This window comes from Neopsephotus bourkii, unplaced genomic scaffold, assembly GCF_033783945.1.
Source record: "Neopsephotus bourkii isolate Nb327-2 ecotype Australia unplaced genomic scaffold, CSIRO-AGI_Nbou_v1 NB_1767, whole genome shotgun sequence".
Taxonomy (NCBI): domain Eukaryota; kingdom Metazoa; phylum Chordata; class Aves; order Psittaciformes; family Psittacidae; genus Neopsephotus; species Neopsephotus bourkii.
The window spans coordinates 595,529-612,184 of NW_026902241.1; the positions used below are offsets into that span (position 1 = coordinate 595,529).

General features: G+C 35.4%; 1 protein-coding gene across 7 annotated transcripts in view; it reads right to left on the bottom strand.

The window, feature by feature from the left end:
* SCAF8 (SR-related CTD associated factor 8) overlaps positions 1 to 16,656 on the bottom strand; it is a 95,561-nt gene that overhangs the window by 34,403 nt on the left and 44,502 nt on the right. For 4 of the 7 annotated variants that reach the window (XR_009729282.1, XM_061378586.1, XM_061378588.1 and 1 more), the window contains exons 9-20: positions 16,341 to 16,458; positions 13,813 to 13,944; positions 13,557 to 13,669; positions 12,905 to 13,098; positions 10,815 to 10,915; positions 9,089 to 9,202; positions 8,268 to 8,424; positions 6,986 to 7,116; positions 5,147 to 5,291; positions 4,530 to 4,610; positions 3,740 to 3,961; positions 1,386 to 3,099 (exon numbers count right to left, since the gene is read on the bottom strand). Coding sequence is in view for 6 of the 7 variants with exons in the window: in XM_061378586.1 (XP_061234570.1) it covers positions 1,400 to 3,099; positions 3,740 to 3,961; positions 4,530 to 4,610; positions 5,147 to 5,291; positions 6,986 to 7,116; positions 8,268 to 8,424; positions 9,089 to 9,202; positions 10,815 to 10,915; positions 12,905 to 13,098; positions 13,557 to 13,669; positions 13,813 to 13,944; positions 16,341 to 16,458 (3,208 nt within the window). In the remaining variant the exon portion in view is untranslated. Of the gene's footprint in view, positions 1 to 725; positions 3,100 to 3,739; positions 3,962 to 4,529; positions 4,611 to 5,146; positions 5,292 to 6,985; positions 7,117 to 8,267; positions 8,425 to 9,088; positions 9,203 to 10,814; positions 10,916 to 12,904; positions 13,099 to 13,556; positions 13,670 to 13,812; positions 13,945 to 16,340; positions 16,459 to 16,656 lie in introns of those variants that run through there. The other 3 variants (XM_061378589.1, XM_061378585.1, XM_061378590.1) reach the window with 1 other exon arrangement.

A 16,656-nucleotide genomic window follows, 5' to 3' on the forward strand; every position in this document is an offset into this window, starting at 1 on the left:
GAGGTTCTACTTCAAGGTTAAGCCATCAAAAGACAAAGCCCCCCCCCTTATTTCTGTTAAAAAAAAAAAAAGAAGTAGGTTTAAGACCAACAACAGCTTTTTACTTTTCGTGCAACACTAAAAAGAAATAACCACAAAGTACTTGAATGCTACCACTAGCTATCCAGAATACCAAATTTGTTACAAAATAAGACAATGCAATGTTTGCTTTAGTTTTGGCTTCATGCATATCTGCATTTTAAAAAGTAAGCTAAAATCCTACTGTATACTCTTACAGTATATCATGTTCCACCTTCTAGAAGTAGTAAGAACACTGTAACAATGAGCATGAGAAAGTAAATATAAGCTTGACAGCATTGCAGTGAAGGAAGTTTTTGTTATCTCACTACCTATAGAAGGTGAAAGGAAATTTTTTACCCTAGTTTGATTTCAGTTTTATTGAACTGTCTACAATATTCTGTGAGTGCATGCACATACACAGGCACGCACAGAAAAAGTGGTATCTACAAACAGTTTACACAAATATTTACATACATATTATTTACATAAACTAATACCACTGCATGATTTTCAATGTAAAAACCATATGCTTCTTGAACATATAACTGTTGCATTGGTCTTACAGAAGTAATATAAACCTTTTGCAACAACTAAGAACATATCATAGCTGATTCCAAGTTTTTAGAGCTTGCAGTTTTTAAAAAAATACAATACCTAGAACACTGTTATCAAACAAATATGCTTTATTGGCATCTAAAAACAAAATGCACCCAACATTAAAATGTAATTTTTCATTTTGTTTTTTAAACCCACTGCAGTACGAGGAACAAATCACAAACACTTACTTTAGAGAAAACAGAGACTATAGTGTCGATTTTACAAAATCACTTTTAATCTCTGTATTATGCTCCTTTAATAACATGGGCCATTCCTTTTTCTGCCGAATTGTAGGAACATAAAATATCCCAGCTTTGTCTATACTTTAAAATTCTGCAGCAGCCTAAAAACACGGACAAGATACACCAGCACCTGTTTTCAAGTATAACAATTTCAACAGCCAACCTAAGGGTAGTATCTAAAAAATTCCATTTTCTTCCATAGGAAGTCTTTGTTTGACAAGCTGTTATTTTAACTTTGTGAAATTAAAAGCAAGTGGGGGCAAGTTTATGCTTTACCAGAGAAATAATAAAAAAAAAAAAAGTTTACCTACCATGTTCAAATTAAGAACAGTGTTCTATACAAGTCAGTTGTACAGTTATTTAAGTGAAAGATGAACATGAACATCAGATTAACTTAAGTCTGGCAGACAAAAGTGAACTGCTACGGTCCAGTCAGCCATTTATCTATTACAGAGAGATGACAACTTTACAAAAGGTATCTTTTACCTACTGAGTGATGATTATGTCCCCTCAGTTTCTGTGCTTTCTACCACTGGTTCACTCTCTATATCAGCTTCTGTGTCACTCTTCTCTTTGTTTATCTCGACGGAAGATGTCAGTTTTTCATAAAGTTCAGGATCATCCTGCACCTGTGCAGTTGGTGGCTGACTTTCTGTCTCTGTATTTTCACCATTTACCTGGGGCAGATTTTCAACTTTGCGCTGGGAAGTGGCCCCATCAAAATATTCAAAAACCCTTGGATGTGGAGGAGGGATCCAGTTGTTTGACATTCTGTCTCTTCCAAACCTGTTCCCATTAACTTCTCTGCAAAAATTAAAATCTCTGTCATCCCTATCCCTCTGTCTTTCCCAGGGTCTTCTGCGGTCATCAAAATCTCTGTGAGCATCCTGTTCAAATCCTCTATTCCAACTGGGACCACTTCTACTATCAAATCTATAGTTTACATGCCGAAACCTCTCTCTGTCTTCATGGAAGCCTTTAGGGCCACCATAAATAGGGAAGGCATGGTGCTCTCTTTCATCATAATCTCCTCTCTGTCCCCAGTGCTTGTCTGAATTGAAACCAAAATGCTCTCTTCGACCAAGGTTATCAATCCCTGGCCTTCCAAAATTTTCTCTCATTTCTACATGTGGTCTTGCAAAGTGTTCTCTTCCATCTAGTGGAGGCCTTCCTACACTCTCTCTTGGATCAACTGGTGGTCGCCCAACAGAATCTCTGACATCCACTGGAGAAGGCCTGTTAAGATTATCTCTGTTTTCCACTGGAGGAAAGCGATAATCTCTGTCTCCTTCCTGCTGAATGTTATCACCTCCAAGTGGCAGTCTTTTCTCTGGATTAGAAATGTTGTCGATATTTTGTCTTCCTGGTGTTCCAAAAGGTCTTTCTGTTTGATTAAAAATATCTCCTGGAGGAAAAGGACCTCGAGGTGGCGGGTGAAGAGATGGATCAAGGATTGCTGGAGGAGGAATACTACGCTGCGGTGGCATTCCTGGCTGCATTAATGGAAACCTTGGTCCAGGTGAATGGGGCATTAGGCCTGGACGGATATCTATAAGAGGTATTCCTGGCATCCTTTGACTACTAATATTTAAATGAGGCATATTTGGAACTCCAGCTGGATGTTGCATTGCCAGAAGTCCAGAACTATTTGAAATATTTGGTGGTGGCACACCCATCGGTCCAGAACTACTTGAAACATTGGGTGGTGGCATTATGAGAAGCCCAGAGTTGCTAGAGACACTCGGTGGCTGTACTCCTGTCAGAACTCCTGAGCTGCTTGAGACACTGGGTGGCTGCATTCCTGTCAAAAGGCCAGGGCTGCTTGAGACACTGGGTGGATGCACTCCTGCTATAAGCCCTGAGCTACTTGAGACATTTGGTGGTTGCACTCCAGCCATAAGTCCAGAGCTACTTGAGACGCTGGTTGGCTGAACTCCGCCGGCAAGAGAAGAGCTACTGGAGACAGCTGGCAGCTGCACTCCTCCTGCAAGACCAGAACTGCTTGAAACAGTTGGTGGTTGCACTCCTCCTACAAGTCCAGAGCTGCTTGAAACACTGGGTGGCTGTACTCCTCCTGCAAGTCCAGAGCTACTTGAGACACTGGGTGGTTGTCCTTCTCCAGTAAGGCCAGAACTGCTTGAGACACTGCATGGCTGCACTCCTCCAACAAGTCCAGAGCTACTCGAAACATCATTTTGCACTAAAATGCAGCAACAAGAAGAAGAGTTAAAAAAATGCCAGTGTAACACATAGAATCCAAAACAAAACACAGCTTGATCCATATTCAGTCAGTGCATTCAGCGAGGATACTCCTGACAAGGTCTCTATCCCAGTTTCTATAGTGAACATATGTGACTTTAATCACATTGGTGATAAATGGACATTATGATACAGAAATTAAAGTCTCTACATATTAAAGACTGTAGAGCTGCTTAATATCCACAAACCCCACAGCCATCACCCAGTTTATGCAAGGCAAGTATTAAAATTTTTGGTGTAAAGCTATAAATGTCATGCTGTCCTACCCTCTCCTGCTCCTTTCAATTGCCACTTGCATAGTAGGAATGCACTTTTAAGAAGTTTTCTAAAGGGCTCTCAATCTCAGCTTTAATTCTTGAGTGTACAAAGAAAACAACTCTGAGTATAAGCTGCTAGAAATCAATGATCAGATGATGACAAAGATGGTTCCCACCACTCCTCCAACTTTAACTGAAAATCATACCTAGCCTAAAACTTCCTACTCTATAGTTATTAGTGCAATGGACTACAATTGCGAAGAAACACCTTAGAACCATGTTTCCTGTATGTGGTCATATCAGACAATAGAAGACATTTCTTACCAGATCTATTGTTTTCACTGGAAGAAATCTGAAGGTCTGCAAGATGTGATCCCTTTTCATCTGATTCTGGTTTGTTGATTGGCAGAGGATTAAAAACATTTCCAGCAGATAATGTTGGAGTAGCTAGATTGCTAGTTACTGTGCCAACTGGTAGAACAAGGCTAGTAAAAGGAACATCCTTCATCGTCTCTTGTGCAATTGGTAATGGAGGCTGTACCAAAGCTGCAGAAAAATAACAGAGGTGTATCACAGTAATCATATACTCAAGCCTTCAAGATTAGCTTGGCAAAGGTCAGGCTGATGCATCAAAATAAGTCAAATTAATTACCCTAAGTAACACTTTTTTGATAATAATTTCTTATCCTCAATAAACACTTTAATATTTAATTTTTTTTGTAGAGACCATGAACTGCAGGCAACCTAAGTAATATTACAGATAGTTTTAAATGTTAAATGAATACATTTAGTTAAAAGGCTAAAAAAATTAATTATTATAAATTATTCATTGACTAGCATCAAACAGATCAAGAGCAGTTACATCTTTTACAGACAGGTTCAAATATAACTTGTCTTTCTCCACTTGAACTCCAGGGTAAGTATCATTTTGCCATTAACTTGAAAAGCTCTGTAAATCTTTTTCTCAATACCTGCTTATACCAGCTAAACACTAAGTTTTGTGTTGATATTTTCCATTACATAGGATTATCTTGCTTTTGATTAAATAACAAGCAGTATATTAAAAAAATGAGCTTTTCATAACACAAACAATTATTAGAAGACTCAAACTTACGTGTTGGAACAACTGGTGGAACAACAGGTGGTGGGACAACAGGCGGTGGAACCACAGGTGGAACTGGGGGAGGCATATAACCTAAATGGAAAAAAATGACAAACTATTACAAGGAAAGCAAAAAAAGTTTTGCAGTAAAAGCTTGCCCATATTATTCACCCCAGAAAGCTGCATCACTGAAGAATAGTAAATAACAAATGTATGGGAAGAAATGTATGCCTCCTGCTTTCAAAAGCAACCCACTCTTCACTAAAGATGATTCGCATGTCCATCTTTAGAAGTTATCTCTGCCAGCAGTATCCAAAGAAGAAAATTAAAGAGTGTCAAAATTTTCAAAAGAAAGATTGATCTTAAAGATTTTTAAATTTACATTTTTATTAAAGTTATATAAAAAAAAATTGTGTAATTCCTATTCTCAACAGAATAATTACTAAGGTAAAAATAATACCAAGTTAGACATAAATAATTTTAACCTAGTTTGAAACCTAAGGTTCAAAGGTCAACTGGCTTAAAGAGTAACCAGTAGCTGATGGAAAACTATACAAAGCATAATATATATGGAAGCACACAAACTAAGTATACTCATTGCATACTCAACTTCACATTTACTAACTTACCCGGAGGTGGCTGTGAAGGGTTGAAACTTGCACGCAAGAAGGGTGGAGGAGGAATTGCGCTATAACCAGGAGGAGGGACAGACATTGTGACAGGAAATGCGGGTGGAACCAAGCTAACAGCAGGCACAGCTGGAGCTACCGGAATCTTTTTTCATGGAAAGAAAAAACAAGCAATTTCAATACTTACTATAAAGAGGAAAACTGATTTGATTGCTATTCATGTTAAATTCTACATGTACCAAAGGCTCTCTATATATTCTGAACACCCTGAAGAATTAGACTGCATTTTTAAATGAAACCTACACTACAGTTAAACAAGGACACTGGAAGAATTCTACGCTTATCTTTTCTTTATTCTAAAAAGAACAGAAAAATACGTGGATAAACACTACATTTATTCATGAATAAAAATGTATCTGTGGGAGGGAGGTGAATAGAGAAAGGGGGAGAGTTAAAAGGAAGGAAAATTTAGATAGTTTGGCAATTCGAGAACACTTAGAAAACAGTAATTTCATTCTCACTAGAAACATTTACATATTTTAGAACAGTACTGGAAATTTGAGTTTAGTGTATGTAATTATAATGCTATCAATCCTGATGAAATCCTTAAAAGTATTTAATATTTCTCAAACTTCTGTTTGAGGTAAGTGTTTTGGTACAGTGCAGCATAATCAAAAGTAATTAGGAGCAGAATAAAACCAATGCACATATATTTAAATATATACTGATCACAGTGTAGACTAGGAGGCAGTTGAAATAAGACTGAAGACAACTTTTTGTGACAAGAAGAAAGTTCGAAATTCAATGCAAGTAAATGCAAATATGTTAACTTTCACAGTAACTACATCAGCTCAAGTATTGGAAATGTCCATACATATTAGGAAAGGTAAAAGTAATAATACAAATACAAAAAATTTTGCATTAAGCAACTCCTCATTTTCATTGCCACTGAAAATGAGATTTTCATATGGTCATTCTAAAAAACGATTTAAAGAGTTTTACAGAAATTATCTGTACTTATACTTGATCAATATCTGTACTTTTGTATACTCATACAAATTAACACTATATTATTCCAGCCTTCCACAATACCTTGCTACCAAATGGATGCTAATACAAATTCCCTGGTTTACCAGAAGCAAAACAAATACAGCAAAGAACCAAAACCTCATGAATTACTGCCTAAGGAGTGCAACAGCACACTACCTGAATAATTGGATCTTTTATAGATGAGACTGCCCTTATGAAATCCTGTCCAAAATTATTGAAAAAGATAATTACACTTACAGTCAAAGCTGATACGGGGAAAAGCACATAGGTAGAGAAAAAACAAGCACAAGCGGAAAAAAAAATTCATTGCTTAGCTTGCAGAGAGATGCTTTGCTTTAAGGAAAATACTTTCTGTAAGCTCATTTTAATTTGTCCTTAAAAAAATGACATGCCAGTATTTGCTCTGCGGCTTGTCTGAGGGGAGGTTGGTTGTTTTGGCTTTTTTTACATTTCGGGGTTTTTTATTGTTGTTGTTTTTTTGTTGTTCTTGGGAATTTTTGTGTGGTTCGGTTTGGTTTGTTTTTTTTCCAATTGATCTGTCTTGAACATTTAAACCTTCATTTGAGATTGTACATGTTTGGGATATGTTGTGCATGAAACTAGGGAGTTTGCTGAACCACGACAACTGATTCTACTCTTAAAATATTTCATGGATAAACACATATGGACACAGGACCTAGGTATATTTGGCTGAAGTACTCTAACGCAGCATTAAAGTTTATATATATGGAACAAAAAAGTTTGTCCTTCAGTTCTGTGGATTTTCTGCATACTCAGACCAATACAAACCTGCAGCATAGTGACTGGTTGCGTGTAAGCTTCTGTCTGTGTTGTAATAACTGTATTCTTATCAACTGCAGCACTCTGTGTAGTTTGAGTATTTTCTTTAGCAGCTTCTGAGCTTCTGGCTGTTTCCCATTCTGGAAAAAAAAAAAAAAATGTATATTTGAAACATATTTTTTTGTGTGTCATTTGTATTTAAATAGTAAAAAGCCTCCTTCCTTCTAAAGAAAATTTTATCTGGTATTTGTACAGATACATGGCAAATAACCACCAAGCTATGGAAAGAAGGAAGTGCAATTATTTATTACTATATAAAGAATGTAAAACATCTTTAATCACCTGTGATACCATTCAATTCTGCCTGTATACAAACTGATTTTTCAACACTTACCAAGTTTTTTCACCAATCATTTTGTTAATATATTTTAACGTAGGGTATGCTCCAGTTTTTTACAAACTGCTGTTGTCAACACATCTGTGTTATCAGCTACTGTACAATGACAGAGCACCCTCATGTTGAACAAACCTCACCCCAACCCCCACTTCTTCTTTCTGTAACTTCCTCAGAAAGTTTTGTATGTCAAGGACCACATAGTGAATGCATTTCAGTAATGTTCTATGTTTTAATTTTTCTGTTATTTATATTCAATTTTTACTTGAAGCATGACTGCATTATGACTTGAAAAATTACTGTCACTGTTATAAACAGTTTTGATCTACTGTTTACTTCAGTATAGTCCAGTCATTCGGTGCTAGATCTGCTTCAAGAAAACACAGTACTTGTGAATCTTTTACAAATCTCACAGGCCTCTCGACTGGGTTTTAGACTAAGTTCTATCATCGCTTGCTTTCCTGTCTCTTTGATTTCATGGAGGAAATACCTCAAGGTTCAGATAAGCTATGCCTATTTGGATGTTTTCCAACTCAATCTTAAACTTTATACCTAAATATAGAACATTTCACAATCACAAGCAGATTATAATTCTGCACAAATTAATTTGAAAACTAGTGCACAGAAAATTCATAACTTTTAAAAATGCCAACCTTTATTAACTTGCCTAAATTAATTTGCTTTTGTCACTAATACTTCATTGTCTCGACAATCAACTAGGTATGCACCTACAAACATCATCTACGTTTCATAATTAGTGCCATTTATATGTAGCAAGTAAAATTTATGTACATTGAAAAAGAGCATGCAATACCTAAACAACAAACTTTGTGAGGACTTGCAATTACCAAAATAAAGACATTTGCTAACTATCACAATCGTTAGTAGTGTCCATACCTGTATTTACTGTTTCCTGGTCAATCATGCCACCTTCAGCAAAGCCCTCCAAATCATCTAATTTTACTTTCTCCCAAGGAATATATGAAACTCCCAGATCCACATCCCAGAACTGCTTGTATTCTGTTTTCACACCTTTATTCAAAGCCCAGGCAATCTGAAAATAAGTCCCAAACAGATAATCCCATTAAATCATATAACCCATGAACAAAATATTTCAGATAATTTCCTTCACGTTTCTGTCACTGCAGATCAACCTTCCGTGTCTATTTATTAAAGTTTTAATAAGGTTTTAATTTTAAATGAACCTGTAGGAAGATTTCTTGGCCTTTGCAACAGTTATGTGGAAGATTAATTACATCTAACAGCTCAAATCTGTTCTACATTAATTCTGACATATATTTGGGGAAATCAAAAATACAGTATTTAAGGACTCATCCTAACATATCAAAGAACACAGAAAAAACCCACAACATTTAATCATATACTTAACTCTAAGAATACTATCAAATGCAATATTAAGCGATCCACAAAAACAGGTAAAGGACTTAGGTTGTTTACAGTCCTGTACTCCTATCACTAGCACGTACATAAAACACTAACCAAGCACTTCCTAAGTATCAAGCAATCATTTCACTTTACTTTCAAATCATCTCTTAGAAGCTGCATTTTACACAAAGAGGAAAGAAAACAATTTACACCTTATTGTTTCATTACTCTTCTTCATATTGCACATTTGAATAAACCACTGCTACATGACAAATTATCATATTAAAACTGGATTGGAAAGGGATGACATTCTTAGATTAAAATCAACTTACCTTAATAATTTTAGATCCAATTTTATAGGACCCAGAACTAAGTTTCTGAAGAGCACGATATGCATCTTGTCTATGAACCATACAGACATAAGCACACCCTCTTGGGGGAATCATCTATGGAAAAAAAGCAATGGTCTTAAAAAGTAGGAGAACCAGTACTTCAGATTATGTAACTACACTAAGTGCATCCTAATACTAAAACAGGGAAAGCTTACATTGAAAACAATTGTTAGCTTAATCAGCAATATTAACAATTTTGAGCAGCAAAAATAAGGAATGATATTGGCAGAGAACTTCATTTACAACACTGTCAAGCAGCAGTAGCAAGCTGAAGAATGGGTGCTAAAAATTATGTGAAAGATGTGAATAACATGGAGTAGGCAAAAACTGTGAGCTCTACTATGACAACTTCAGAAAATCAGAGGTTGATACCTCTTAAGCTCCATATCCACTGTAAGCTGAACGACAACCTTCAACAGAGGCGCAAACTAGTGAGTAAAACTATGTTGCACTTTTGAAAGTTGAAGTTCTCCTTCCTTAAGTGTGATTTCCACTAATTTTAATGTTTTATTTAGGAAAGAAAAGTATGATGCAGCATGTAATCTTTGAAAGTTTGCAAATCATGTATAACAATTGCTTATTTTAGTCCAAAATATAGGTGTGCTTAGGAGCACACAGTAATGTGATGAACAAAAATATTTAAAATGACAGCCTTTAATACAGTTCTCATGAAAAATACGTTTAAAATTTACAACATCATCCCAAGTACTTAAAGCTTTGTGGAACATGTAGGATGAACTATTTACGATACGGTTTGCCTCTGAAATCTAACAGGCATTGGGATATCATGATTGTTACATTACTTTCCTTTTAAATTTCTTAATTGCTAGCTCCTGAAAATCAAAATGATGCTTAAATGTCAGGCTACTGGGGTGTTTTGGACTTGTGAAGCTTTTTAAAAGATTCTGTAATGCCACAAAACTATTCCTTATTATCTATATAGTTGAATATATTAACATAATAGGAAAAATACTAGAAATATTATCTGACATGAATGAAATTGTATGAGAAGAATTTTAAAACTACTGGAGCAACAGACAAAAATCCAAATGTCTCTCATGCAGATGTGTTACATTAGGAGAAAAATACTTTCTCTTGAAGCTGAATTACACGCAACACTAAAATACAACTCTGAACAGCTAAATCTAAATTACTCTGAATCATGAGAAATGTATCTCCTAATTATAAGCAACAGTTTAACTGTCACATTTTAGAATAAACACTTGTTTACAATACAATTTATTTCTTTCTAAATGTTCATCTACATTCATTCTACCTTAGGAAGCTTCTGTATGACACGTAACCAAGAATAATGTGCATACACATCAGCTTGTGTCCATTAGTCCAAGGAAGAATGATACCTGACCTCTGCCATATCACAAAAAAGAGAAAAGATGTAACTTTTTAGTTGTTTGGATGCTGGTTTAACCCCTGTGTAAACTGTTAGTCCTTGGGAAAAGCCATTTTATCAGGAAGCATACTGTCTGTAACGCTTCAAAAGGCAGTACATGGAAACCAATAATCAAATATCATAGACACAGCTTCTAAAGTCATTAAAAAATCTCCCAAATACAAGCTTAAGCTGCTAAAAGGAATTCAGAGGCATAAACATATTTAAGTTACAAGTCCATAATTCCTGAAAATGCATGATAACATGCTTACTTACATTAATTGACTCTATTTGTCCAAATTCTTCAAATAAGTTAGTTAAATCTTGCTGTGTAGCCTTCTTGTCTACTTGACCTACCCAAAGAGTGGTACTGCAAACTGTCAAGAGACACATTACTGTCAATACAACTATTAGAATGTTAGCTTATAAAATACTCTATAGCATGGATATAAAGGGCTTTACAGTTACACAGAAATCACTGATCAAAAGGTAAGAACAGTAGATCTGTTTTTTACTATACAGAGTTTAAGTACATTAACAAAAATGTTAAAGGGTTAAAAGACACCAAACAAATATTCAGTACAAGTGTCCACTCTTGTTTCATTTTCTTTCAAAGAAAATAGTTGTTTTGAAAGAAATTAGAAAAAATCTGTAGATTATTAAACTGCAATAGAAATCACTTAGGAAAAAAAATATTCCATGTTCCATAAAAAACATGCCTCTAGGATATAAAGACAGTTCTAAAGAAGAACGACTAAGTTCTAACTGGCTAGAAGTGTATTATGGAAGAAACTTAATTGCAGTATGACTCACTGCATTTTCACATGAAAGAAACAGAAACTATATTTTTACTTTACCTGTGGGAACATCCCAGAAACACAAACTTGGATGAGGCCCACCACTGAGCTGAAGATATCCTTGATGCTTCCGACTCCTGTCAATTCCACCACTAGCCCAGATCCCTGTAATCTGTCTCCCAAAAGCCTACCCTTTGTCCTCCTTGTCAAATATAAATACTCACGGACACGTGAGCTAAACCTTCCTTCTCCTGTATCGTATATGTTTGCAACCATTTTGTCTCCAAAATATTTCCCAACCTATTTGGGCAAGCCTTGAAACATTCACAGCACTTGACTCCACTTAAAAGAGTTATCTGATTAGGCTAATATTGGTGGTTTTCCTCAACCACCAATTACTCTAACTGGTGAGTAATTCAGCTGAGTAATCCACCCAGGACCTTCCAAGAATTGAAGGCAGAACAAAACCAGAGAACCTGGATCTCTTGGGCTACCTTATCTTAAACCAAGGAAATATTCTGTCTTCATCATCATCTTGATATGTCACACATCCTTCCTGTACCAATCTTGCAGCACCCAACTGAAAAGAAGTCTTGTGCGTTCCTGCATCAGCTAACACTTTCAATAGACAGCAGTACTCAGCAGTACTGCAAAAGACTAGCCTTAAGATTTCTCTTGGACAAAACTTGTTCCTCCCATGCTTGTAGATGGCCCTGTTGTTTCTCAGGGTGTTAAGCTCTATGAAATAATTCTTCAGACCTCATCAAGTGGTAACAGTGGCTGTCAATGAACAAATTTTACGAAGCAAAACACTTGTCACGTTAATTACCTATTCATTTATTTATTTACCCCCACCACAACCTCCAGCAAAGTTTCCATACTTCAGCCTTCTTAATATCTCCTTTCAACAAGCCAGGTCGCTTCATGGGACCTCAACTGCTGCTGATTGTCATCAGGTCACTTAACATCACTGCCTCCCAGCTCCCATCCATTCTGATTATAGTCCCCTGCTCTGTGGGCTGCTGGGAGAAGTCTACATTATAAAACTGATTTGTCTCTTTTCATGTGAAGAGCCAGAGGAAAAAAAAAAACAAAGTCACTCATCTAAACTATAACACAGGTCTGAATTTAAAGTTACCCTGGAATGATGTAAAATATCAATGTGAAGAGAACAGAACAGTCTTTCCTTTGTACTAATGAATTTTGAACTTGTCAGATAAATGATACAGTGATATCAGCATACCAACTTTCAGACAAAGTGCGATCATCTTCAAATGCCTCACAGAAGACGGCATTAAAGAGAAAGCAGACTGCAACTTAGGGACAACCCATGCTACTCTCTGTTCAGAAGTAAAATCACTGGTGCAATACTATGCGTAAACTTGCTTTCCTCTAAGATGAAATGACATACCTAAGTTGTACAAAACATCAGAAGTGAAACTTACACAAGAGAATATGGTTACTATATTTTTTAAGAGTACTCAAGCTAAATTTTATTTTTTCAATGAAAAAAAAGCCTTTGCTCCCTTTAATACTAGATTATTAAAAGAGTAAGCAGCTGCTACTCACCACTTAGTGTTTTTGACCGTATAGGAGGCAAACCCTTTTTCTGACGTTCTTTTTCCCTTTCCCTAGCCCTTCTCTCACTGGAATATGACCGAGATGACTTTCTCTTCCTTTCTCTTGATCTTGAGCGTGAACGTTTTCTGTGTTTACGCTTACGAGAACCAGACCGTGATCTTGACCTTCGTTTTCTTGGTGACCTACAAAATACTTAATTTCAGTACGCTGAGTTAAAAAGAAAATTTTTTTAAAAACTTAGTTATCTTCTAACTATAAACTTTAAGCATGATACAGACATTTCTGTTATGTTCAGTAAAACTGCTTCAGGAAATCAGCTTAATGTCATTAGTGTGAGAACTAGAAAATGTTCCATAACAGTATTTCTCTGGTATAGAAAACCTGTCCAGCTGGCTAGTGTAAGTTATTTTTGTCACCTGAATAAGTCTTAAAAAATTTAAAGTAAAACACAGATATGAAAAATGAACTCATACAGAAAGTCTGCATCTAACACACAAATATTAAATGAACACATATTTTTAATTTCCAAAAAATGCTCATTGAAATTTTGGAAAATACAGAATTAAGACTGATAAACACAACTTGAAACTTTGATTCAAAAAAACCCTTCATTTTATGTAATACAAGTTAATCATGAAACCTTGAACGAGATCTTGAGCGAGTTCTCGATCTTGAACGAACAGCTGATTTCTTTTCTTCTTGTTCAAAAATCTCTTCTTCAACAACATCCTGTCCTTCATCTATATCCATGTCCTGAGATTAAACATAACAGTTGTTCAATAACATTTAATAAATATACTCACAGTATATACGACTATATGAAAGCATACGTTTTGAAATCATCTTAGTATGTATTTTCCTTCCAACTTCTGTAATCAAATTTGTAATAGTTTTACCTGTTGTTGAATATCCATTGAATCATCTACATTTGTTTCCACTTCTAAAAACTGCTGCTGACTACTCCCTTGTGATGGTGATGCAGAGTGCTCTGAACCAAAATTTCCTTCTTGATTCTCCTCAGGGCTTGCCTAAATAACAAATAATAATACACCATAAAAAGCCTCATAATTCAAAATGCTTATTGTGTCAAAATGGAACACTATATGAAACAATTGTTCAAATATCTCTGAAAAACTATTTAGCAAGTTTCTTTTATTTGCAATACCAATTTAACTAGTTCAAAACTACAACGTTCCTATAATGTGTGATTTCAGACAACTAATTACTACAAGAGAAAGGAAGATGTGTCATTTATGCCAACACGTCAAGTACAGGAGACCTAACAAAACAAGCAGTCTTAAGCAACCACCAAATTTAAAAATGTAAAATACTAAATGTGTTGTTGATTTGCTAGAGGAAAAGCTGTAAGGGCCTATACACTGGACTGAAAGCACAGATTTGGTATAAATATCTGTAGGATATTGAAAGATATTCAAGAAATGCAGATAATGCCGTGAAAGTATTCACAAATGCCATTACAAGTTTGAAAAATAATATTGGACTTATAATCCTGTAATATTGCAGGTAAACATTTCAGTGATTCACAGTACATTTTCATTTCAATTAAACAAATGCTGGGTATTCTATCTGCCAGAAGAATGGTAGAAATTTAGCAGAATGACATGCAGCACCAAGGTTTGTTTGCTTTACCTTCGTATTTTTTGAATAGCTTATATAATAACAGTCTGCAGAAAAATAAAAAATTCTGCTGTAATTCAGTTAATGCGTTTGCTTCTAAAATTGTCTCATTTTCCTTATATTTAATTATTCTTTAACAATCTGTTTCTCGGTATCAACTCCTACATTTCTTGTTGCTCCTTCTGTCTCTGTCCTCTGTCCTCTCCTCCTTTCCCTCTGCTTCTAATCAGATGTGTAATAATTTTGGTTTGTGTTTTATCTTTCCTTCTTTTTCCCTTAATCTTTCTCACTGATGCTTAAACATGAAATTAAAGAAAATTTTCCTCATAACACACTGCTGTCATTACAGCAGAAGTTTATATCTTTAGGCTGCTTTCAAGGTGAAAATAAACTTTGTACTAACTAGACAAGAAACTCAACAGAGTTGATCTGAATGGAAACAGATTCTGGACTTGTAATAGAGAATCAAATATTAAGAGGTGAGTCATACAAACACTGTACCCATAAATGCACTGTAACTTAATTGCATAGATGAAAGTAATGTAAACTATAATTCTGTTTATTTTACAGTAAGGTAGGCATTCAGCATTTTTATTTTCAAATTAGCTACTTTTAGGTACATCACATTAAAAGCTCCTAAACCAGATGCACTCTTCAGAGTTATATTGCTTTACAACATTTCAGCGTTTAAAGCCAGAAACTGTTAGACATCCATCAACATACAAAAAAGACATTTAATCTGTAGCTATGTTGTACAATTTGCCTCAGTAACTGTGCTTAAATGAAAAATGAAAACAAAACATACTACAACAAAGCGGCAGAATAAGAAAATACTTCCTAGAAAAAAAATTAAATTACTATTTTACTAAACTTAAAGTCACAAATTCAAAACTCAAATTATGTTCTTGACTGAAAGCTGAGCAAGTGCACTTTTCATACAGGTTAAACTAAAACCCCCAACAGACGTTTGTTCAGTTTGTGCTGCCTTAGATTTTCTTTCTGAGATTTTTATTTTACTGTGAAACTAGTTCCAAAACTTCACAGAAAGTCCACTTTATATCTGGTCGGTAGATATAAAGAGAGACAGAATAAACTTTCAGGGTCTTTTTTTTTTCTAATTGGGTCAGGCATTGGGATCAAGAAGGGAAAAAGGCAGCTAAATACCAAGGACAAACCTCAGAAGAAATAAGCCAGTTTACTTCAATGGAGAGAGAGGACCCAATTCACACAGTTAAGAAGGAATCTTTGGTTGTTTACAGCACCAGTTCTTAATTGATAATTTCTAAGGAAATTCATGACTCTATTCTTTAGCTCAGATTCTTCAACAAAATGAGACTTCAAGCTTGGTAGAGGAAACAAGTTATCCTCATTCTCTGTTCTGTCCTCTTTATGGCTCTGCAGCAGCAGTTTGCATGCTGCTCTCCCTTCACATCAGGGACATAATCATTCCAGTACTCACCACCTTCTTTCTGACAGCAGAGAAAAACCCTTCTTAAAGAGCTGAACACCTAAAGCACAATCAGCCTGTAACTTACCTAAAAGTTACTCTTTCCCAAGAGAAGCAAAATGTACACCCCAAACATTTGGTTGCATTTTTTCCCCTTACTTTAAGTACTTTCTTCTGATTACTCCACTTACTCTGTCAGCTTCTGTTGGATGATCAGCTAGCAACAAAGATTCCTATTGTAAGTGTCAGTAATAAGACAATTTTTTTCTTGTCCTGGAGTATGAGTTTTATCAGTGGAGACCATCATAATTAACAACGGCCACAAGATGGAGTTCTTACCTTTTGAGGCTGCTGTTGCTCCAGAAGCTGTTGTCTGAGGTGTTCTAAATTTTGTTGCTGTAGCTGTTCAGCTAGCTGGTGAAAAAGGGAGTTGTTCACAGATTCTGGTACTAAAGGCCTAAAATGAAATAATTTAAATAAAAAAAAAAATTAAAAGAAAAAAGTTTTTCTCTTGGTTTAAACAGTTGATAAACAGGTCTTCATAACTGAGTTTCAGTTTAACTAAAAATGTAAAATAATGAAGACAATGTAACTACTTCTACCTTCCGGTACCATCACCATTAACGCTATGAATTTAATTAACAAAGTAAAGAAC